Source organism: Phalacrocorax aristotelis, chromosome 4 (genome assembly GCF_949628215.1).
Source record: "Phalacrocorax aristotelis chromosome 4, bGulAri2.1, whole genome shotgun sequence".
Taxonomy (NCBI): domain Eukaryota; kingdom Metazoa; phylum Chordata; class Aves; order Suliformes; family Phalacrocoracidae; genus Phalacrocorax; species Phalacrocorax aristotelis.
Window position 1 is genome coordinate 39,617,115 of NC_134279.1, and position 26,173 is coordinate 39,643,287.

Here is a 26,173-nt window from a genome sequence, read left to right on the forward strand (position 1 = left end):
GCAGGCTTCTGAGTTGACAAAGAATTGTTTACATCTTGAAATCCTGACTAGATGAGTACCTCTTCCCTGGTCATAGAGCAGTCAGGATTCAGACACCTGTTATAAATACTTTGTGGTGGGAAATCCTTACCTTCTTCTGGTAATGACAATTAGTGTATAAACAGTAGGGACCCAGGTAAACAGTGGGCGCAGCAAGTGGCAACGTTTATCCATCTCTCATGGCGGTGGCTGGGATGTCTCTGTGTACACAGTTTTGTGGAGAGCAGTGATAGGCCTCATCTCACAAAACCCTGTGGTGTGTGGCACAGAACGCTCACCTTGGGCGTAAGACATGTTCTCCCATTTGGTGGTGATGTAAATGCAGAAGATGAGGTACATGGAGCATCAGTTAATCATGAAGAACTATTTTTTTTTGTACCTTCTCTTGTCTGAGAAGCTGTGTCAGGCACATGGCTGGGAAGACTTCAACAGAATATTGAGTATTTTATGTTTTGTCAAGAGAACTGGAGAGAATTACACTGTCTTCACTACTCTGCATTGAAGAATTCAGATCAGAAGCCAAGTAAAGTCCCAGCAATCTGTTTTTAAATGTATCTTTTGGTTTTTGTGTGGTGGTGTTTTGGTTTGTTTTTTTTTTTTTTTTCTTTGCTGACCCTTCTGTTAAAAAAGCCAGGGATAATTTCACAGCAGGCATTAGGTTAGCGCAGATTAGAATGTCTGAGCAAGGAAGTCACAGTTCCGATGATGCCTGTTAATTATGTGGAAATAATTATTCCTGGTGGATAATCTTTCTAGTATTTGATCCCCAATACAGTTCTATGTGTTAAACAACATGGCTTTGTCATGGTAAATAGTTATGCGGGGTTCCCGCATAAGATTTCTTTTACAGATATCCCGGTGTGTATTTTCTTAGCTGTGCAGTAAGTCTTACTGATGAGTGGTTTTCTGTTATCTATATTTTTTCCCCTCTTTACAAAATAGGCTTGTGCTATCCTTTCATGTTTTAGGAAACCAATCTATTTAGGTAACATGGAATTAACCGTTGTCCTGCTTAACTTGATCTAAAGAAACCTGAACAAATTTAACAGACCTGAAGCATCTCTTGAGTGATATAACGTATCTTCAGATGGACTGCAAGTCTTAAACCTGGCTAGAAGTCTTATCCTTTGACATCAGCCATAGCGCTAGGCCATTACCATACTGTTTCGTGTTTGTTTTAGAAATAAGTGCGCTGAAGTTCAGGGCAGACCTTTGATTTATTTTTTTTTTTTAACTTCAAATTGAGTTGTGAAAGTCAGCTTGTTCATTATTTCTGTGCTCAGTGGTTTTGTGCTGTGAAGCCTGGCATAGGGGTAGAGAGGGTCTTTTGCTCTTGTGTGTTAGCCAAGATACTGGAATCACCACAGTTCTAAAATCCAATCATGTCTGTGCTTTAAGCCGGCTTTTAGGGTTTTGTACATTGACAAGGTCCTTTGCTGTGGTGGAAAAGAAGGATGAGTGCTCTCAGGAATTCTGAAGTGTTACTCTGTTTGTTTAAAATTAAAATCTAGAAAGCAGCTGCTGTTAACAGTGGTAATGGGAAATAGTTATGTGATGTTCTCTGTTCTTACAAGCTTGCTGTAGGGAATACCTTGAAATGCTGTTCACTTGTAACTAAGGATTACAGACTTTAATGTTAAATCCCCTATCATAATGCTCTGTACTTGACGGGGTTTTTTTGGGGGGGTTAAAGATTATTTATATGGAAGATTTCTTTCATTCTTGTCAGGTATTGTTTCACAATGACCCTGGGTTTTTTAATTGTTACCTGCAAAGCTGTAATAGTTAAAACTCAAGTTTCTTTATTTATCAGGGCTCATATTAAACACACAATTTCAAACAAAAAGTAACATTTTAACATGGGAAGCCACTTTTATATAAGGATTTGGGGGGTTTTTAATAGACTGTCTAACTTGTTACACTGTACTTTGCAGTGTACTTACTAAGTTATACTTTTAGTCCAGCCAGCCTTGGAGAGCTAAGACTTCTGTAAGGAACTGGCTGAATTACATTCAAACTGTTGGTAGCAGCCCAAGTTAGTGGTGCTGCGGTTCTGGAACAAACTTTATTGATGGTCTCAGTTGGAAAGAACCAGTTGACTTTAATTCCAGTAGCAGTATGAGTTTTGTCATGTAAACAAAACATATATTGATTAGAAACAAAACAAAAACCCAACACACAAAAAAACCCACCCTCACAACCCAACAAAACCAAACAACTCCCACAAATCAGAACGCACCAGCCTTCTCAAGGCTGGTTGTATGCAGTGGTTTAATTAATTTACACTTCTATAGTGCTGGAAACAAATGTGACTGAATTAATAGAACTGTTAACCATGGCTTTCTAAGCTCCACAAAGTAGGTTCTAAAAAATGAGACTCCCCCATTTGTGATGTGGAGAAGCAAGCACAGAGTGAAGCACTTAGCCTCATTGCTGTATTTTTCCTTTTTTCTGCTACCAACTTATGTGTCAGTCCTTATGTAACTTGAGGATGTGCCGTGGGGTGCAACAAGGCAAAAAGGCAACGTGTAAAAATGATTTTCTGAGCCACTCCTTAGTAGTTCAAGGAATACACTTAAAAGACCATCCTATGTGTGAGTGTGGTGTGTGTGTCCTTGATTACAGTAGCACGTGCGCTCATCTCTGTAATGGCACTGCCATATGTGACGGCAGAGTCTGCAATCCAAAAATGTGTATGTTGAGTCCAACTTTAGAAAAAAAACCAAACAACTCTTTTTTGCTAGGCACCTGGCAGATAGGCAAGAGTAGTAAAGGACATCATGATTGTTTTTTCTCAGCAGTTCTCCACTTAGGAAATCTTGCAGGCTTAGTTTTCTAGTAAACGGCCAAGAAATATCTGCACTTCAGCAGCATCTCGGAGTGGCTGGTTTGGTCGGTCTCAGCATGCTACAATGCATACATCATATTGCTATCTTCTAGCTCTTTCAAGAGTCAACATTCATTATAATGGCCTTGCAGGCTTTCTTCCTAAAAAGAAGTTATCAGAAAGTAAGAAACTTTGCTACTGAGGTGGTGTGATTTACATGCTGCCATTTAAGCTGTTACCTTAAATACAGCTAGCAAGATCATGTGCAGACTTCCAATAATGAAACTTTAAAAATTGCCTGACTGCGGGAGACTTCCTGTAGCGGTCCTGTAATCAGGTGCCCTTAGCCTTCACTGCTTGTAGCGCAAATACAGCCCAATTGTCTTAAAAGTAACAGTTTACGGTGTAACACATTACCTGTTAGAAATGAAAAATAACCCTATTTAAACTTTCAGCTATGTTATTACTGTAGCCACCATTACTGTAAAAGCAAGCATTTTCTAAAGAAATGCAGAAAGGTGGCAGCATTCTGTTAGTATCAGCTCCTATTTGTGTAAGTTCACACGTAGTCAACCGAGACAGTAACATGCTGATGTGAAAATTTATGAAGTGACAATGCCTGGTTTTATTTGGAATAGTGCTGATTATTATATTTTCATACATTTTACCTTTGAGCTGTTTAAAAACAAAAGGGAGTTTGTGATTCGGTCACAAGTATTTGCAAGTAATAGAAGGGCAAGTTTGTCCCAGGACCACCCCTCTCCAGCAGACCCAGAACTGTGTTCTCAACCATGGCTCGAGGTTATTTTCTGAGCTCCATGTCATAGGTGGCAGATGTGGTACGCCACTCAAAGTATTTCGGGTGAGTTCTTCATTAACTGACAAGTTTTTCTGGGTTTTAGATAACGTTCATGTAGAACAGCCTCAATATTTGGGGTGCGGGGGTGTGGAACGTGTGAGTAAATACCGTATAGCATGTTACTCTGTTTATGTGTACACAGAGAGCAAACTGAACAGAAATGGGTTTTGTGCTCTAATACTACCCTTCGTCGAGAGATTTGAACTAGTGTCCAAAGCAAGAAGGTATTCTCTTAATTTTAAAACCAAATTAGGTTCTGTTTTCCATAAGCTATAACAAATGGAAATGAACATATCTTTTTATTACTGGAATTTCCTTGGTTACGCTGTATTACATGTTGCAGGGATTCATGAATCCATCTTTGATTTAAAAGGTGAGTTAGGGCAGCTTTAACAACATGAACAGTCTATTGGCATTGGATATAGGGAATGTGATTTGTTAGAATGCTTCTCCTGTGTTTTGAAAGTATATTCTTAGCAGTCACCAGCTGTATGATGACTTACTCCAGCTAGAAGTGTCAGGTTTTGAAAGTTAGCTCGCTCCCTCCCTAGCTGACAATCTAGGATGAAGATACAGGGTAGGTGGATACAACCCTCTTTAGAAAACTAAATTTGTAGTTTGCTTGGAATGCTGTGTATTTATCAAGATAGTATACTTTCTTCGGTTTTACACCCGACTTAAAGAATCTTTTATAATTCTTACAGATTCTTTTATAACGCAAACATGTAATAACTTCTTTCTACTTCCCAAAAAGCATTTAAGGTTTTTGGAAAAGGAGAAAAACCTCTCAAAGTAGAATTCTAAAATAATAAAAAAGGAACCTGATTCATTCTGACAATCTAAGCCTTATCACATACAACAAATAGTTAATTCTAAGCCATTAGTCTCCCTAAGAAGTTTTCTTCTTATCCTCCTGCAGCTGAAACCCGGTACTAGTTGTCCGTTTTGCTATGGATGTAAGACCAGTTGCTTTTCAGGAGTTCTTTATGGAACTGAAGCCTGTTCTTATAGACCCCCTTCCCAGTCTTCCTTTCTGCAAGACAAGCCACCATAGCTCTTTACAAATGTTTCTGTACTGTGAGGTATTTTCCCGAGTGTTCTGCCAAGGTGTGGTACCCAAAACTGGCCACTCTGAGCCCACAGGTTCATCAGTTTTTAAGTGTGCCGCTGAATATATTATTCACCTTCCTTGCAAGAGTGTGGTGTTGCCAGTTCATGTTCAGCATGTGATGCTCTGCATAACAAAGTGACAAGTGTGGAATACTACAGTAATTTGGGTCATTCGTTTAATACAAATACAGTTTTTTCACAACAATAAGCAGATATATTACTTTTGTTTCCCTTACCTTCTGTCTTTCAGTACACATTCACCCACAAGAACATACAATTTTTCGTTTGCAAAAGAGAGGGAGTTAAACAAGTATCACAAACTCATGGTTCCAAATATTATACACAGTAAAATATTTTCATCATAGAATAAGTTTCATTGCATTATTAGAAATTATAAATGGTTTGTTCTGGTGATAGGGAATTACTATTTTTTTCTACACAACAAAAATAAACACTGCTTTCAGATACAGCAGTGCGTGAATGGCACAATTGGACTAGGTGAGAATCTTCTTAATGCTAATGATAGTTCAAAAGTGGTATGTTTATGCCAGTTTGAAATAAACTTCATAATGCTTTTAACTTAAAACAGGAAAAGAAGAGTGCATGTTCACAGGTTAAGAGTGTCTTGTTTAAAATTCCAGATCTGATCGGACACCAGACTACTTCTACCTACCTTCATTACAACTTTGCTTAAACAAGAATGCAGGTTAAGCTCTTCTCCATAACGGCAGCTCAGAGCAAGGTTCTGCCCTTGTGGGTTTAGCCGGGCTAAATTCGGGTGTCTGGCTGTTTGCCTGAGATGCACTGTGGCCACACAGGCAGTTTGATCCGGAGCTTTGTTTGATGTATCATTTTCACTAAAAATTCTTAGAATTTATCTTAAAACTTTCAATGTACTGTTTTTGCAGGATAGAATCCTGCGGTCGTTAAATTAATACAGAAAATGTATGAGGGAATATATGTGAATGTGTGGGAATGAAGAAACATTTGTTGATAAGCAGCTGTCTAGTGTCTGTATTCGTGCACCTTCCTCATTCATGCAGACCTGTATCCAAGGCGTGTTGGTGTGAATAGTTCCTTCCCCCTCTTGAAGAGGAACCACCCTGCTTCAGAAACAAATTCCACTCCTGCATGAAATCCCTGAAAGCTCTGAATATCCACGGCACCGAAGAAGAGAAAGGGATGCACGGGCTAATACGGTAATGCTTCAAAGGTTTAAAGACTGCTTCAGGTCTGCTGTAATCTCTCTTGCTGTTGACTTGTCTCATTGTCTGCCTCAGCAGACACTGTCCCATTTTGCTCTTTTTCCTGCTGTCCAAATTAATACTTCAAAGGGAGAGGAGGAATTTCAGCTGAAGTCTTTCTCCATTCTTACATCTAACTAACTGTAAGCTCAGTTGCACATGTAGTTGAGCTGAGTGCCAAAATAGTGTTCTGAAGGTGAAGTCATTAGTATAAAACTTTGCAAGTTGTCTGTTCTGTTGCCGACTCTTCAGTGTATTTTTAAACATGTACAGTAATCTTGTTGGATGCTATAATCTGCTTTCAGAAGCCTCAGGTACATTTTTCTTTCAGTTGAATTTTATACTTGTTAAAGAAAAAAATGAATTAAGCCTCCAGTAAACTGTCAAAATAGGGGGTAAAGTACTTCTAATGGGGTTATGATGCTACAGCAGGTCAAAGAACAAGCTGGCTGAAGAAGCTGGGTTACTGTCACTTAGTAAGAAACTTTGTGATTATTTCAGAAAGCTCCTAATTATCTTCCATAATAATGTTCGTTGTCAGTCATTTTTCCTGTGATTCACCAGGTTTTATTGTAAACATCATTCCAAACATGTAGATGCAGCTAGTAATTTTAAGTGCCTAACTTCAGATATCATGAGTTTTAATTGTTAGCAAGGTGATTTGCACTTTTTGAAAGCCATGCCTTTGCAGACTAAACCTGGGCAGTTACGAGGCATTCCTTAGCACTGCCATCGTTTTCTGAAGACCTTCTGAAGTCTCCCCCACGATTATAAACAGAAGAATGATTTGGTTACTCTTGTATGTCATTTCAAATGAGGAATGCTACAATTCCAATTTGCAATTGTGTAACTGGAATGTTATTTTACATGAAAAATGTCATTATGTGAAAAAACTTGAACATGAATCCAACTCACCTGGAGTAACCTAGAGCAAATATTAATATGTATTTAGGGCCTGTTCAGGCACCAAGCTTTTGTGTCCTGTCTAGCCAGATGATGACCACTTAGTCACAGCCAAATTACATGAGCAATTCCAGTACGAAAGAACATAATGGCCTGCTAAAAGACACATTTCTGCTAATAGTGCTACTTCCAGTATTCCCTGAGGCTTAAGCCAGTAAACACATCCACAAGGGAATGCGTAATATATAAACTCCAATACATCTTAGGCCCAGCACCCTGGATATTTGCAAGAATGGGATGATTCTGTTAATTAATTGCAGATATTTGAGCGTGTAGAGAGGAAATTCGCCATTAGAAACTGCAAGGCTTCTGCAGAAGTCTAGTTCACTTATAACTATGACAGATTTCCTTCTTTGAATGAGACTATGCTCCTTATCCTCTTTATTCTGGTTCTTTATTTTCTTGTTTGCTTTTCCTCCTTTACCTAAATACAAGATCAAAAAGAACTAATATTTTTTTTTAAATATACATTACATTCAGGCCCCAGACTTGTCTACACCAGTACATAACCACTCCAAGTCAATACTTGCTGTTGGGTTCCGATGGTAAACATCACAGGTATGAGAAGTGAATCACGAAACTGGTTCTTTATATATAATTCACCCTGTTGGACACAGTCGTTACATCTACATTCATATATCTATTGCACCCTTTAATGCTATTCACACCTCATTTTTGTATGACAATGCTCAAAACACAAAGTTAACAACTGAACTGTTGGATCTCTAACACCGCAAGTTTACCTGTACAGAGGGAAACCATTGATTTATTTTTTCAGTCAGGAAGATAAAAACTAACTTACCAGAACAAGGAGATAAAAACTAATGTTCTCTTAGGATACACAGGTGTATTCTCTTACATCTACCTTTATGTGTCATGAATCTTAAAAAATAAAACCAAAAATGGCTTCCATCTTCCCTATGTGTCGTCCTTTTTCAGACCTTTGATAATATGTAATTTACTTTTGTGTGATCCTGCAAGTAAACCACTTTTTTTTTCATTTATAGTTCTGCCTCAAAACTTTTCTTATCCAATTCATGTCTAATTCACTCTTACAAAGTAAAATAAACAGCTGAGCTGCTCTTCTAAATACATATCTACACATTCTCGCCTTCCTGTACTTATTTTGCTGACAGCTATAGTTAAAAAAATACTTGTAGCTTATGGAGACATGAGTTTATACTGGTTGGAATTGCTTACTTTTCAAAAATTCAGGCATTTTTAAAAACAACGCTACCCCTCAAATGTTTCAAATATCCTTAGTTGACACAGCTGCCCAAACGTTCGGGCTCCAGTGCAGTAACGTGAACATGCGTTACCGTGTGAGGCTTAGAGAGTGAGTGCTGTGGTACAGCTCTTTATACTTCGATTCAGTTAATGCATATAACTTGATTGGTACCCTTTTGAAGCGTATCTTTAAGAAGATAAATAGCAAATAAAACTCTTAGAGGTAAACAGATGAAAGGTTTTTTGTTTTCTGTAAACAAAATGATTATATCAGGTCTGTTTCTACTTTCCCAGCCTTCCAATTAAAAAAAAAAAAAAAGAAAAAAAGGTACTCTTACCACATTGGTTTGGCATTTTCTGTTAAACCTGTTCCCTATTGCACTTTCTACACTTCCACTTTCACTACACTTGCTGACTAGCTGAGAAACTACTTCACAAACGGTCACATTCCATACAGTAACAAGTTGCTTTGCTGGATCCATTTTCCTTGTAGGGTTTTGGTTTTTGAGTGGTTTTTTGTTTTTTCTTTTTTAACTGAAAAAATGCACAGTCGTTTCTACTCTCTTTTAGCATTTGTAGTGTAGAAAACACTACACCCTCTTCTGCAAGGAAGAAAGAATGCTGCCTCTGTCAAACCGGCATGACCTCAGACGTCATTTCTTCAGCTGCCGGCTGAGAGTTTGTACCTGTCTGTGCTACTGGCACCACCACCGCGTCCTTGACGTCCGACGTCTGAGTGCACGAAGAGTTCTTCTCCTCCAGTTTTTTGGCGGTGTCTGGGCAGTTCTGAACAAAGATCACTCTGTTGTAGGCTTTCAGCCTGCGCCACAGCTGAACATAAACCTTACACTGCACGTACATGAAGACCAGGCCCCCCGTGAATCCAATGGCCACCACAACGAGTTTTGTCCAAAATGGCCACTCAAGGACACCTTTGAAATAAAACATTTATATTTATTACCATTGTTACACATTGAATGTCAATCACTGAGGTTCAGCAGAATACTTGGAAAAGAAGCCACTTGCTAAGAATTCCCAGGTAGGTACATGCTATTGGGGCAGTTGTGGCTCAAGCAGGAAACAGCAGCAGTTCCCTCTCCCGTAGGCCAGCCAAGAAACTACATCATCTGCCTCCCGCTTTTAACTGACTTCACCACAATTTGGTCAAATAAGAAATAAGAAATGCAAGGCCACTCTCACAAAGGAAGCGTAATGCTAGATACAGCCAAAACCAAAACATTTTCCTGTAGCCCCACTTCCAATAGCTTAAGCAAAAATACAAGTACCCAAATCAAGATAACTGGTTACCTGGCAATATTATGCACATCATCAACAACAACTGGTTTGTTTTTTTTTTTAATTGTGCTAGAAGCACGACACTGTTTAGGATGCCTGGAACACCAACATTTACAATATTATTACCTGGTCCTAACTTCACCCTGTAGCCAGGGTATAGTAAAAAAAAAAACCAAAACACTAGTGAAAAGGGCTCTTATGTCCTGCATCACCTGCCTTCATTGGCCTCTTTTTACTGCTGTCTGTGCAACCCACACCCACCCCGAACTCACCTATATCAAAAAGCAGAACGTATATTTCTACTAAAAAAAGTAACTTCACAGTTTTTGGTGCATCTGTTCTTACTTTTCTCATTGCATTGATCAATGACATTGGTAGTTACAGGAAAACATATGGCTGCTAACACAAAAGCTAGAGGCGAGAGCATTTGAACTTGATTATGATATGACTAACGTTAAAATTATTTTCTTTTGCCTAAATGTGGTCTTAAGATTTTAACAATAAATTAATGTTGTATTAAGAACAGCCTTCTTGTTCATTCATGCCACTGCACCTGCTTTTTCAACCATTTAGTAGCTTAACATAAAGGAGCAGCTACCAGCCCTCCCATTACACATTGCCTCATCACATTTAAAGATTAAATGCTACACACAAGAGTCAGACCTCTGTCTCCATGCTTAAGCGGTCAGTCTGAACAATCCGAATAGGTTTGTTGGTCCTATATGGAAGGTCTTTGAATAATGTTTTGCTCCCTGAATGTAGTATTCAAGGTGCCTAACAGATGCTGTACTCGACCACTGGTGGTGTATCACAACAACTTGGTGACATCTGTGAGTTTTACACAGGGATGAAAGTTTTGCCACAGGCAGGAAAGCAATCTGCATTCCTCTGGGACTCAGCAGAACAGCTTTCAGTGGGGAGCCAGTCTTGACTCCTAGACCTGGTAACCCGGACTTCTCAAAGCAAGTCTTCACTTTTAGCCAGCTGTGTGTGTCTCATGAATCGAAGTAGCCCCTTTACTGTTAAACACACAGGACCTGGGCTTTTAATTAAACAAATAGCAGAAGAATATTAATTATTGCAAAAGCACACAAAACATTTGAAGTAGCTGTAGTTTTCCTTGTCAGGGTAGCTGTGCAGTAGTACTTAGAAATGGTAACAAGGTATTAAGTGATGGTGCTAGCCAATTAACTATTTTTAATTTCCAGCAGAATGAAAGCATGCAAAGACCATGCAAATCACTTTCTATCTCCCTAACCACTATTACTCTGGTTAGTTGAACTTGCCAGGGACAAATCCTTTTATATTTGTTAAGTTTGTTCACAAAATGTTTGTCATGCCTTTCTTCAACCCCCAGTTCCCGGGACAAAAGAAAGTATCAAGGAATACTTTCCGAAGGTGTCATACCTGGTGATGCGGTTTCTCTTTTTCCCTTTAATAACTGTTTTTAAAAATCACTGTCTCTTTTTTGCTCTTCATTATGAAAACAGTATGGTTTGCATCTGACTAAGCCCTGTCAGTGGGTAACGACACTTAGAACCAGCAAGTCACAGCTGGAGTGCTGAGCTCAGAAGAAAGAGGCTGAATAAAGGGCTCAGCTTTCCTTCAGAGTTTCTTCCACATCTTAGAAGTAAAGACGTGCTGCTGCTTCTTCCATGGCAATACAGGAAGCACCGGTTTTGTTTAACTGGTATGGCACAGTGAGTTTTGTACCTTTCAGTACATTCCAGGATTGCCATATTTTCATAGACTCGAGCTTTATTAGGAGAGACAAAGCTCAGCTGAGCCTAGACCTGTTTTTTTTTCATGCAGAGCAAATTTATGTCAAACTTGACTCCCTACTGCTGGTGCCATATAAATTCTAGAATATTTTAAATATATTTTAAATTGTCCTTTCTATAGACCAGTGACAGGTTTACCAATTAAGAGGTTTACACTTTTATTTATTTGCATCATATGCTTTCGTAAGGAGAAAAAAAAAAAAACCCTTTAAATCCCTTTAATGAGAGATACATTTTAAAAAAGGGATTTTTAAACTTACACAATATTAATAAACAGTACTAGTATTAGTCAGGTTTTTCAGGTTTTTCTCCTCCTCAAAATATGCTTATAAAGTGTTTTTCCTTCAGTGTTCGTTGCCTTTTCCCCCAGCATTTCCCATTTAAACGGAGATAATGGAGAGAAAAGCAAACTACATACACATCTCTTCCCACCCACCCCTTCACCCCCTGAAATACAGGTTTGATTTGGCAAAAGTACACCCCCCTCAATAAGCAAAAAGTTCTCTTAACAAACACTTATTTTTGTGTGTTGTAAGTAGCTCCAAGGCATCTCTTTGTCCATTTTTTAGTGTGGAGAATCATCCATTACATTTGGCAAACACTGACTTCTATACAAATCGTAAATACTTTTTGAGCCTACCAGGATTAATTAATGTGATTCTTACGGATTCTTTATAACAAAAATTCATGTTAGCTGTTTTGTTGTGTAAATTCAGCTAATACACAGAAATACCTTCCACCATTTTAATGAGTAAGGTGATGTAGTTGCACTCAGAAATAGAAATTCAAAGCCATTCCTAGTCCTGTCCTCAGGACCAGTTTGGTGTTTTTTTTTTGAGATGAAAAATGGGGTTACCCATTTGGAAAGAATGCAAAACAAGGCTTTGTTTTGACACATACATTCATCTGTGACTTACTGAGGCTTGTTACATATTTTCCTCTCATAGACAAGAAAGGCAAGCATTGGGAGAATCATCAAATATTTATCTAACTAGCAAGGCACAAAGCTCCGCCTGTTTTGTTTTCCGTGTTAACTCCAGCGTATAGCACAAAGCTAGAGACTTTTGTCCTTCTACTGTGCTTAAAGTCAATTCAGATCAAAACCCAAAAGCTTTTCAGCCTCTTCATGATCGTGATCATATTTAAGACTAAATTTAAGACCAAACAGACTTAGATTTGAAAGGAAAACAGTAGTTCAATTTGGAATATATTTTCCACATACAGTAAGTATAGTCCAAAAATAAGCCTACCTATGTTAAACTTGCATTTTGTTACATGTCCAGCCGGGTGTTCAGTATCACCACAGACAGAGACTCCACGGCCTCTCTGTTCCAGTGTTTGACCGCCCTCACAATAAAAACAACCGGAACATGGATATTCACAGTGAAATTCTATTCAAAGGACGCAGGAATGGCTTCCCATGCTACTTAAGTCCCACATGAAGGACTAACACGACTGGAACATGGTCTCTTGGAATTTCGTATTAGGAAGCTTTTTGATGAAAGGGCTCTATCATGTTCTACGGCATATCAAGGTTCAAGTGTGTAATATAAATAAATTGCTATTTTACGACCTGAACTTGCACTGAGCTATTTGAATTTGACTCACCTTTTTGTCTGACCTTTAGAAATATCTAGATAATGGGAGATTAACCTAGGAAGAACCAGCAGGCTAGTTAAGCTGTTGTAATGATTACACTAAGAAGAGGTCTCTCTGCAAGGGCATAACATAAGCTTTTAACACTGATGCATTCATTACTTCTGCATTAAATAATTTGATGTAGCCATGTATCAGCAAGCTGTTATTTAAGAACAGAATGTGACTGGTTACATAGCTGCCTATCAGCCATCCATTACATTTTCAACAAGACTGAAGAAGGTAAAAGGTACTTACCGTTATCATTGCCTTGCTTAATTTCCTCAGCGGTTCTATCAATTAAAACATACAGTGACCAAACAACACAGGTAATTGCAATTACATGGAATGTGACTGAACAAACTATTTTCCTCCTCTCACTTGTTGTCATCTGTAGTTTCTCCCACTGCAATTAAAAAAAAAAAAAGTAATTAAAAAAAAATCAGACTTGTAGAATTTTACAATAAACTGATTAGGCTGTTCTGGCTCTTTCTACCAAAAAAGCAAGCAGTAATAAAATTAACAAGTCTTTTTATTTTGATCATACACTTTACAGTAGTACGTGCATTATCACTGTAAAATTCATAATGGTCTCATTTTTACGGATTCAGAGAAATTAAGACTTCTGTTTCTGTCTGCTTGTGAATGACATCTAAAGTAACTGCAACACAGCTGTAAAATGTTATTAGGCAGGTAAAAAGCTAGATATTTATTTTAACTTTACCTGATACACACTTCTGCTAGTGAGAGAAGGAAAACCACAAACATTAGCTTGTAATACTTAAACTATTCTCAGCTATTCTCAGTTGCTTAAAATTAGAGGAATGCAGTTGTGGAACAGTCTTCCTATAAAATAAAAGCATAAGAAATGCAGCTGCATTGAGGATTAAATTCAATAAACCTGAAAAGATGATTAGGTGGAAACGCTTGTATGTGATAGCAGTCAAACAGCCTCAGTAACACAAGAAGGATCTTCCAGGCACATGTTTGTGAATTTTGGCACTAAGTCCATCACGTGTTTGTGAATTATGGCACTAAATACTAGCTTAAGTTAAAGTTATTTTAAGATGAAACAGGCTATTCTCTCCATTTGAACAACGCAACTCGAGGTGATTTTTTAAAAATCTTGCTTGTGAAGACATTTTTTTCAGCACTTTTTTAAACTAAATCCCTTCTCTACTAAAATGCTTGCCTTGGAAAACAGATGAAAGAATATGACATTTAAAAGCAAAATGCCTCCATTCCGATGAATAATCTCGGAGCCGGTCTCTAGCATCTAATAAACGAAGGGAGCACGAAGCACAATACAACAGTGCCATCTCTCTGCAGCCGTGCTAACGCATTACTGAACTGGGCTTCAGCACCCATGGCCCAGCACTGGCCACTGGGACCGCAAAGCTGCTCCTCCGCTTACAGGGACCTTCGGTACACCCGGGATGCAGCTCCTAATAGTTTCCAGGTGCGTATGCCCTGGCCACTTCGGAGCACTGAGTTGGTATAAATTTACTTTGAAGGTACGAGTTTAGCTTTGTTTTCCTTGTCTGGATTTTTTTGGTCGGCTGCTTTTTAAAAAAATTTTGTTTGAGTTTGTTTTTGGGAAGTAATGAATGTCTCTAAATTGCTTATGGCAAGCGCTGGAGGTGGCCTCTGGGCTAGATGCTTAAACTTGAACCAATATAGCCGTTCTTCTAATCTGAACACTATTTGCTGTCTGGTCACATTACGAAGGAGCACAACTGCAGTAAAAGCTGAGGAATGTCAATGCAATGTCACCCAGAGGGCTAACTCTCAGAAATGCTTCCTCCTGCCATTAGTTTTAGAGCGGCACATACCAGGCCAAACAAATTGCATTCTTCACTGGCAGTTAAAGCTTGCACATTGCGCTAGGATAACGGTGGGACTTGGTGATCTTAAAGGTCTTTTCCATCCTAAAACGATTCTGTGATTCTATGATTTCAGAGCTGTTGCCTCAAAACAGTCTCTGGAGCATTTTCTGGCCTTTCTCAGAATTTTACGAACACAAGGCTTAAATAACTGTTTAGAAGAACTGACGTATTCCCTGAGTAATACACACAGACAGAGCTAGCAGTTTGTTTACCAGCTGATGCCTCATTTCAGTTTCTGATACTTCTGCTTAGGAGTGAAACTAAGCTTGCTGGGTTTTGTATGGCAGTCTGGAAAAGTGGGAGGCATTTAAAAAAAGTAATAAACCAAAAACCCAGAACCTTATATTCATTGTAGCTCACATAGGTAGTATTCAGCGGTCAGGCTGTGGCATTACCATCACAGTCTTATCACACCATCACAGTCACCCAGTTACACAGCATTTGACCTGGAGACTTTCATCCTATTTGCAGTGAAAATTCAATTCAAGCCTTACAACAGGCTTTCTTTCCAAAGAAAAAGTTGTCTTTGTCCAGCTGGAAGAAAGGATTTTACCTTAACCCTTCACTTACCTGTGGCTGCTTTGTGAGAAATGTGAACATAAAAATGAATCGTGTTCTTAAACAGAAATTTTCTGTCAACTCAGCTCTGACTTTTTGGTCTACTGGAGAGAAGATTCTGTGCTAAATTTTCGTTGCCGTGTATACTTGCAGTCTCGTTATAGCCATTTTACTCTAACATACACAAAAGCCTTAGAGTGTTGATCTGAATGCCCAAATAAAGCTTTTTCATATGGAATTTTAAAGTCAAAGAAGAATGCTGTTCCCATTAGTCTAAATGTAAACATTTTGTAGGTGGAAAAAAAAAAAAAGAAAGGCAAAACCAAACAACCAACAGGCAGGATAGGTAAATAAAGGGACAAGCTCAGAAACTTCTGCTGAGATTGACAAGAAAGGTGTATCAGGAGGGGGAGCTAGCAGGCCTTTTTTGCTAACATCCCGTGCACAAATCCAGCCAGAAAGCAAGCCAAGGCCTACCTGACTCTGCTTCCTCTCTCTGGACCCTTTTCTTCTCCCACAAGACAGCATGGCTTTGTACCTGTTCTATCCACACGCACGTTACCGCACCAGAAATGAGCTGGCAGGAGACCAGGAGAAGCCACCAGGGAGCGGGTGGTTGTGGAACTGGAAGACCGTGCAGAGCACCTTGTACTCCCAGTTGGGATACAAGAAAGGACCAAGGATAGACTCCTGCTCACACAGACAGACACAGCGGGATCGGCATACTTGGGAGTATTTTACAGCTCTTAGCGTCTCCCAAAGCTGCGGTTCTGTTTTGCCCTGCCCTCGCTGCAGTCCCAGTTCTCCCCTCACCTCCAGTCACGATGGGCTGAGCTCGGAAAGGGAAATTCAGTTAAAACTTTGTGCTCTGCTCCTTGTGATCCCTGTGGTAGCTGAGGTAATCCTCCTGTCCTACTCACGTATTTTAGTTTGGCTGAACAGAGAATACTACGTAACTACTGTCACTCTCTACTAGAGGAGTGATGTTACTAGATAAGCCAGCAATTTAAGTTGCCCCGGAGCAGAAAAGTGCAATTCACTATTTTAGGATTTTTGCAATAGCCTTAAATTAAAAATTTAACTGTTAATGTTAGCATAGACTTGCTTGGATAAAAGCACAATTATGTGAAATAAAAATCGCTTGAAAATCCATAACAAAGGCTATGAGACAACAATACATTGAGCAGGGAAATCATCAGCCCCTTTTACTTACGCTTTATAGTCCAGGATGTGATATGGTCTGAGGTTAGGCAGATACCACCATGTCACACAGGGCATTAGTGCCTCCTTAACCACTGATAAATTCACCCCTGCTGTATTTTAAAGCTTCTGCAACTCTCATGGCTCTCTACATTCATGATGGCAAGATAAAAATAAATTGCATCACATTTTATTATCTTTATCAGTGATCTAGAATATGTACAACCATCACGTTGACACACTGACATGCCATGGATAGAACTTCAGAGGCCACCAAGATCAGAAAAATAGCATAAAAGTAAATGCCCAGATGCAATTTTCCTCGGAAACGTATATGTTAATATTCCTAAGGTGCTCTAGAGGCTGGAAGGAGAGGAAGAAATGGAAGACTAACAGCCAGAGGAGACATTTATAATGACTTGGAAATTATTGAGTCACTAAATCGATAGACAAACACTGTTGGTTTTGCCCAGCCTCCTCCAAAGCACCCCCTTCACCGTTGTACATGTGATTGTCACCACCCACAGATTCCTTAACCCTGGCAGCAATACACACAGAAGCTGGAAATCATCACAGATGCGGATGGTTTCCTGTCCTGCGAATGCAAGCGACTGCACGAACACCATGGCGCTCCACAGAACAGGTGCGCTAAAACACTTTGTAACATCTAACAACCACAAGACTTTTTGCACAAGTCACCAAAAAAACCCACAATGCAAAAGTATGTATCCCTAAAAGAAAGCTTGAAATAATGCCAGCTCCCTTCCTACTTTCTGAATAAGCTTTCTGAACGTTACAGTTGCACCGTGCTCTGCAAACCACTGGAGGGTGGTAGCAGACTGCCTGCCTGCTTCAGAGGTTCCCACCAAGAAGCTAGAATGAACTGCCAAGGGAAAGAAGCTGTATTGTAAATGTGATGAGAAACACTCCTCCCACCCCAACTACTACTTGCAGCTACTTCTAAAACACGACACACACCTCAGCCTGAACTCCTGTGCTTTGCTGCCAGAGAAGTAAGTAACAATCTTGAAAGCGGCAGCTGTAAAACTGTACCGTTCTGGGTTTCTACCTTGTGGTTTCGTTCTGTTTCCTAAAGACTCTCTTGCTGTAAAACTTAAAGGGAATGGTTACTGATTTCATAACCCACTCCTGCAATTACAAAATGTAGTCATGAGTCTTCTGAGGAAAGAAAAAAATAAAAAAATAAAAAAAAAAAAAGGAAAAAAAAGTAGCCTACTCGCAGGGAACATCTAAATCGTATGTAAGCCAACCACTTCCCTTTCCTGTAACAGAGTCTGAGAAAATCCCTGATATTTATTTAAAGGGCCAAAATTTGCCTCCCTACATGTCACCTCTAATAAAAGCTTGGTTAATCAATATGCAACAAATAAGTAGGGATATTTTTAAATATCCTCTGAAAACAGCTTGTCTGCGTATGTGGGGATGCTGGTTCACATCCTAGAGATCCCGATACAGCCTCTCTTCTTATAGACAGAAGTAAATCTGCAATTTTAACTCCCTCCCATGCATTAAGCTTTCTGCAAAGTAGTTTCACAATGGCCCAATGCAGAACCAAAACCTTCACACTGCTCACATGAAAGCTGTAACCACACCACAGAACTGCACTCTGCAAACTTTGCTGCCTGTGTTCCTTTTCCCTACCTTCTGAGTGTAGATTTACTGTCTGCCTGCCCCCATCTGCCATTTTGCGTCCAAATGTTGCCTCCTGCTAGCGGTAATCTTCTGTCACATTGGCCACAAAGCTTTGTCCACATAGATTTCCTGAAGCAACTCTGTATCTGCCGCAGGTTTGCAGATTCATGCCTTTAGAACCAAAGGTCTCTCTCCTGCAGGGGCTCATCACTGAGGATGCCAAACTGAAGGTGAAATTAACGGGCTGCTTTGCAACATGCTATGAATGTTCAAACTTTTAACTTTTGGGTATTTTCAGGAACCCTATTTTTAAAAATTGCATGTAAGGAGGCCTGACAGGGGAGTCTGATATGGGCATGACATGGCTAATATTAAATAGTTTTCCCATTCTGACATCTTTCTCCCTATCCAGAATTTATAAAAAAAATGACAACTGCTTTGTGCTTGCATTTTAGAAACAAGTGTGCTGAAGTTCAGGGTAGGTCTTTGATTTATTTTTTTTCTAACTTTGTTAAATTGAGCTGTGTTGTGGAATTCAGCTTACTTTGATTTATAAAACCTGAGGTGTTAATGATGCAAACAGCACCCACACTGGAAGGACTTCCTTCTGCTCTCACATAACATTTTCTGTATTCTTTCTACAATCTCTCTACAATCTAAAGAAAGATTTTGAGCCAACCGCAATATTGAAATAATATATGAATATTGAAATCTATTGAAATAATCATGCCTGCAAAATGAAGGCTAAAATTGTATACTAGGGGCTGCTGTAGAAACTGCATTCTGGACACAGACTAGGAATACACAGAAAAGTATCTTTCTTGTCTCAAACCAGGCCCAAAGGATTTAGCCAGCACTTTTGAAAAAAGCTCTGAAGAACCAGAGCAGTGTATGATAAAGTGAGCCAAGCAGTGAAGACATGTCAGTAGTCTGAACACGTAGCTCAGAGTTATTTATTTTCTGTAGTTTTGGGAGGGTTTTCTGGTTACTTGTTGCAGTACTCATTGGCTCAGGGTCCATGGTGAACTGTTCACTACCATCAACCTACCAGCTGGCAGAAAGCAGCTGCAGTGGTAGTTTGCAGGAATGGAATTTGCGCAGTGGGCGGAGGAGGAAGAAATAATAGTCATAAAGGACAACAGGGCTCCACACATATCAGGACAACAAAACAGCCTCATGCAGATTTGAAGTGTTGAAGAGAGATGAGGCTTCAAACCTTGCAATTTGAATAAAAGCATTTTGGACCACTCTGTGCCACCTAAACAGCACGTGGTTGCAGCCTGTGCCTGAGGGACTGCATCTTAAAGGACAGGGCATGCCCTGCTGCATCCTGCTCCAAGACGAGAAATGCCCCTCATGTGGTCTGACAGAATGTGCCAGGTCCGATAGCTGAAAAGAGAAGGGTTAGGGCCATGAAAACACCTCCTCTGCACTTTTTTTCCTCAAACACATCCAGAGCACATTCAGAGAGGAAGAACCGCGCAGGCTCACAGAAACACAGAAAACTTATTTGCCCCTTGCCTTTTGTGAAAAGATACATCCCAGAGAAGAAACTCTTGCAAGGATCAAGAATAGAAGACCAGAATTAGACCCCTGCTACAGCAGCCACTGAAAACAAAAATAAAGTAAATTTTAAAAAATCCCATGTTGTACAGTGCATCATACGGCCGTTTCTATGCACAACCTTACCTTGATCTAGTTAGCTCATTAGATGAGCTGGTACAAACCCTGCTCTGGCAAACCTGTCTGAAGTTTACCTAACATCTACTTCTGTCCCTAGGTGACGCTAAACAAAGCTGGCTGGAATTCAAATGAATGTCTGTGGTGTATTTAAAACACCTATTAAAAGTTTAAAACTGAACCAGAAATGGGGGCATTTCTAAAGGCAAACACACTTTAATTCACTTTTATGTGTGATATGCAGGCCGAGAGTAATAAAGAAACTACATAATGGAAGATCTCACTTTGATGAACACCTTAAGATTGTATTCTGCAAGGAACTAATAATTCAGTTTTATCAAAATCAAGACAGTGCTGTATTTCTTTTTTTAAGTGACAGTTAAAAGAGCTGGACTTGAGTGATATAATCAGCATGCACTCTTCACAAACTTACGCAAGATTTAGCTGTGTATGTCATCAATTAGCAGACCCTCAAAAAGTGTAAAATAGGGGTATTTAGTAATTTGAGAAGATAATTTCTAAAATGAAGTAGCTGTTTTTACAATCTGGAAGTACTATTGAGAATACTTGTCATTTACCAACTAGAAGAACTTCAATACCTGCATCCTAATCATCCCAACACAGACCAAGCGAAAAAACACTACGCTTTGGAAATACAGGAATAGCCAGACCTCATGCCCTCTTATCCAATGCTCTGTCTCGGACAGAGGCCAACACCAGATGCTTCAGAGAAACATGCAAGAAACCCTGTGGCAAGTAATTATAGCATAACCTCTCCATATTGGGAGCTTCTTCCTAGCTCCCATCTGCTAGAAAATATTTTACATCAATATATAGAATACAAAAATACTCTACAAAGTGCTTAATTTCCAAGCATCCTCTTTAAATGCTGAAGCAACATTAACCAATTCTTTGTTTAATGGAGGTCTACATGATCAGCGTTCAGTACCATCACGAGCTTCTCTTTTACAATTGCTGTTTCTTTTCTTGCTTTGTAAGCTATTTAAGAAAAGGATCATTATCTCCTAGCACAGCACATTTCAGCTACCTTATCTAAAAAGAGAATCCTGACAGAAAAACTGCAGGTGAAACATTAAACCACCAGCTGGGAGTGAACTATCACCATAATCCAAAACTATGGGGAATGTCTGGTACTAGGAAAAAGAGGCACACATCTAGAACTCTAGAAAAGATTTACTTTAACTGCCTGGGCATATGCCTTTATTACTCAAAAATCAAAAAACAAGCCACATGTGGGCAACCCATAAAGAAGCAAGGAAAAAAGGTATAGAATCTATGTCTCCGCTAACTTTTATCACGGCTAGTCATGAACAGAAGCAGATGTTACTGTTACCTGCTCTCCATAACAGTATTTCTACAATCATTCTGTCGAAAGGATCTAGTTTGCGTGCCACTTTTGTTCCCTTTGCAGCAAGTCGTCTCCCGCCTCTGCCTACTCTGACTTTCCAAAAAGAGCAGCACACCTAATTGAAGGCATGACATTTTCCTCCAGCCACTAAGTAGCAAATGCCTTTAAATCACAGTCCAGCTCTCAAACAATAACTTAGACACAAAAAACCTCATTAAAAAAAAAAAAAAAAAGGAGTCAATCAGTCTAACTACCATACCACAAAGCACAGACCATAATTTTGCTGCAAGGCCAGTTAAGTTGAGATTTCATTTTCGAACGAAAGCAGGTGGGGGTGCTGCATTTTGCAGTATGTACTCTGTGGGCAGTACAAGAGCGGCCATGACACATGCTCAGTGCTGGATTTGAGGTGGATTATGCCAGGGTCAAAGCAACCACGAGTCCTTCCTCCACTAGAGCAGCCATAACAAAACACCTCCCAGCAGCCTGTGCCAGAGTCTCTGGCTTCGAATACCAAGTAGCATGGGCTCCCTTTGCACATCTGAGGGTATTTTGGTCTTAAATAGTGTGATCGATGTAGACAGAAGGCTGGGATAGCATGACAGAAATAGGGGAAGCAGAGAAATGAGAGACAAAGGTGGCTTTAGCAACATTCAGGAGATCAACACCCCATTACATAGTCTTGTACAACTCTCCACTTTCTTTAGTCCTGTCCAATTAAAGTGAAATTTCTCTGAAGAACTGTTCCCTTAGGCACCTAAGACAGTTATAATATATGATCACAGTTTTGTTAGAGAGTCTTTACTTGAATCACCTTCTCTTCCGAATTCATCACGCTGCTTAATTCCTCAATATCAAATTGTCTACCCTGCTGAGAAGTACCTTGAAGCATGCATTTTGAAATTAGAGCTGATTAAACAAAACTGGTGACACCTGGAAAGCTAAATCAACAAATATACTTTCTGTTTAACTGTAGTTGTAAATGATGTACAGAGTCTTCTCCAGCACTTACAGAGGAATATTAGTTATTCCACTTAGAAAATATTTTTCACCGAGGTGTGTCTTCTCTTAGACCTGTGCAAGCATGAAAATTCTCATTACTGCCATGTGCTATATGTGCTTGGCCTTTTCTGTTTGCTGATCAGGTCCTTGATTCTCCCATTTGATACATTAGTAATTTAAACACTCTTTCCAAAGTGTAAAATTCCTTAGAGTTCTAATTTGTATCTTAAAGAATAAAAACCTAAAGCAACTTACCTGGAGAACTTGCCGTGCAACCTGGGCTACAGAAGCATCTATTACATCGCTACAGCCCAAGGCCCTTCAGGATCATGTGTTGTAACAGGAATGGAGAGAAGTACAGCGGCAAGTGGAGGGAGAAAGGGTGCAAAGGTACCTTGGCATGCTAAGAAGTCTTCCGAGAAAAGAACAGAGTTAACTGGAAACAGGAAGCAGCCGTATCTGAAAGTCACCGAATGAAGAGCAGCCATTTCGTACTGTTGGATGAACCTCAAGAACATCCTGTGTGTCCTTTTATCTCATTTTCTATCCTTCACTCTTATAGATCAAAGATGCTCTTACCAATTCTTCCCCTCCTCCATCACCCACTAAATTAATAGTACAAGTGAACCTGAACACTAATTCTTTTTTTATGGTCATTATTTCCCTCCTGAAGTTGTAACAGCAACTGACCTACATTGTATGGAAAATGTAACTCGACTTCTGAGCTTCCCTTAATCAAATCAGTATGAATGGTTACAAAGATGTGGCTCTGTTTAAATGTCCTGGTATACCAAGACGCCGGTATTTTAAAATACATTGTTGTTTAAACGTGTCTACATGTATGTTATTTTTGCAACTATATATATAGTATATATGCATATGCCTGAATTGCCACGTATCCAAGACTTAAAAAAGGAGCTGGCGTGCTTCATTATCTATAAATATGACTTTAGCAAGAATGGTGATTTCCCAATGAATCGCTACAGTTACTTTCTCTGTCTTTTAATTTTCCCACTAGAGAGACTCTTTTGCTCCAATTAAATAAAAATGAAATAGAAGAAATTTGTGCTGAGGAAAGGCTACAGTAATTAACACAAAACTCCAGCCTAGTGCTCTGGCAAAGAGCTGAGGGAAGCTATTCATTCTGAAAGACCTCCAACAAATGCCACACATTCCAATTTTGCCACACACAGAGTGGAGCAGATGAATCAAGATCTGAATAATTCCTGGAAGAAAAGTTTCTTTTCTTCCAAGTAATTTTAATAAAATGCTACAGGAATTAAATTAAATTAGCACTGAAAAAATCATAAAATATACTGAATAAACTGGTAGTTATCCCATTTTATCATAATTTAGATCCAGTACCATATCACTCTGTTCAAGAGAACATCACTATATTCAAGGGAAGCCTTTTTGGTTTTTTTGCGTGCATTCCAGCAGCAAGCAAGCATCAGGCTGCAAATTATAACTCACGATCATTCTCACATCGATAGGTCCCAGGCAAAACAATTTTGAGGAAAATAACCACTGTAAAATTGTATGTGTTAGGTATGTGAGAGATTAATACATACATTAATCAGATCATGAATAGCAGCCCACTCCTATTAGAGCTAGTAAAATCCCTAGCTTCAAAATTAAAAAGTAAAAACTGCACTTCTACAGAAGTCCATGAATAACAATGACTGGTTCAGGTCAACGCTTGGGTTGATTATGCTCTTTAAATTTCATATTACTAGCTATACATTTTCTGTCCGGGCACTATTGCATTTACATTTTCTTTAGTTGTAAATCCAGTACCATGAGATTCTTTTAATTCTTTTCAATGCTTCAGCTACCCAGCCCCTCCTCTGTTGTAACTATTGATGAGGCCAAGCTGTAAAATGAAACACTGAAAGGGCTGAAATACAAAATGAAAAGGAGACCCCAGGTTCTTAAAAAAATAAGTGAAAGGCTGATGAACTGCAGGGTGGGGCACGACCGTCTACATAAAATGGAAGTGAAACCTTTTGATGCAAGTTGCGTCTGTAAACCAGCTCAGACCAAACTGTTTATTTCGGCCTCAGCAAGCACAGAAAGATTTGTACTTCCCAGAGCACATGTTCAGGGTTCTGTCCAATAGTGGATAACACCACTAATACCCAGGGCTGGACAATCTCCTCAATTCCCTTTGCTTTTGTAAATGCTACCGAGCAGCAGAAGTAGCAAACTTGGTTGCTATCAGGTCATTAGAAGAGGAAACAGTTTTCATTTCATTTTCTGCTATAAGATGCCTTGTTTGCTTCTTGAAAGAATGCAAGTTCAAAGCAATGACAAAAAACCATCTTGTTCTGCCTCCAGGAAGGAGGCCGCACGTGGGGGTGTCCCCGTAAAGTGCCATAGTAAGATGGCTTTTTGCAAGCCTAAGGGTATGTTACGATGGTTTCAAGGTATGAGGCACAAGAGGTCAGAATCTCTGTTAGAAGTCCATGAGAATTGGAACAGCTACATGAATAAAAGCTGTGTTGAATGGCAGAGGAAGAAATATGGAGGTGGAAAGCTAACCCAAATTCTGTTCACTATGAGAAAGCTAAGACCTATTATTCTTGTTATGGCACAAAATGCAAGACAACGTTACTCTGCAAACTACAACATGCTATCTATGTACAGATAAATAAGCAGTAACGCTCTATTACTCTCTCTTAAAAATTGGGAATACGACCGTCTGAACAAAGTAGTCCCTGCATCCTTGAGGCGTCACAATAGGATATAAATGCTATAGAATTATTTTTACTTCAAAAGCTTTAATATACACATTCTCCCTTGAGCACAAAGTTATTCACTATAATGACATGATAGCCAATAAGAAAGTAATAGCTTTGTGCCTTTGTGCATACTGGTGAAGTGGCTGACCCCATATATGACAAGAAATGATTTGAGGCTAGCGATATTTTGAGACAGTTTACTGGAAGAAAGAAAACAGCAGAGCACGTTGCCTTGACGACACTGCGCCGCTGCACGGGAAATCAAAAGGAAATGTAGGATCTTCTCCTATGTTAAAGACTGCAAAGTACTCACCAAATTGGGTTAAAAGGAAACTAATCCCACAGCAAGTCAATGTTACCTGACCTACGCAATATTAGCTACTGCTTTGAATCATGAGCCTTATTAGAAAACTGACGAAAAAGCCAGATGGTTCGTACTTCACAGCACAAGGCAATAAGAAGTAAACAGCAAGCAACACAGTAATGAGTGCTCAAAGTTTCTTTTTTTTTTTTCCTGGGAGACTCTGCAGGTCACTTCTGGTTCTGAGAGTCTACTCTGGTGGGAAAAGTGGTTTCTAATGGCGACCGCTATATCGCTTTTGGCAGTGATCGCCATATTCTTAAATAAGGAATGTAAATATGAATTATCCAACTAGCACTGAACCAAAAATAAATCAACACCCTTAGCATATTTTGCCATCATCGAATTTATCATGCACCCTACCAGATTAAAAAAAAAAACCAACCCCAAACAAAAATACCCAAAGGTTTATCCACAAAGCACCCAGTTATGAATTAATTCCTCCAGGCGGTCATATTTTTTAAGATTTGCTCTTTGGATAGGACTGAGTTGAGCACTGAGAAGGCAGCTGAATCTGGCTCTCTCACACGTTATCTAAGAGCTCTAACAACTGGATTTCGAGTAGTGCAGGTGGCGACTGTTTTGTAAAAAACGGCACCCCACGCAGTTTTAACTCCAACAGGGGGAGCAGGAGCAGAAGTGTCCCTGCTCCAGAGTGAAACATTAAGTCTCGGAGAGAAGTGGGACTTAGAGATTCACTTTAGAATTTCCTTTTGTCTATCATAGCTCTCACAGCAGCATT

General features: G+C 39.4%; 1 protein-coding gene across 2 annotated transcripts in view; it reads right to left on the bottom strand.

The window, feature by feature from the left end:
- Positions 1-653: 653 nt before the first annotated feature.
- Positions 654-26,173, bottom strand: part of MARCHF1 (membrane associated ring-CH-type finger 1) — a 254,830-nt gene continuing 229,310 nt past the window's right edge. For both annotated transcript variants that reach the window (XM_075091062.1, XM_075091061.1), the window contains 2 exons: positions 13,240-13,387; positions 654-9,201 (listed from right to left, as the gene is read on the bottom strand). In XM_075091062.1, the coding sequence (XP_074947163.1) occupies positions 8,900-9,201; positions 13,240-13,387 (450 nt within the window). In that variant the 3' untranslated portion in view covers positions 654-8,899. The remainder of the gene's footprint in view (positions 9,202-13,239; positions 13,388-26,173) is intronic.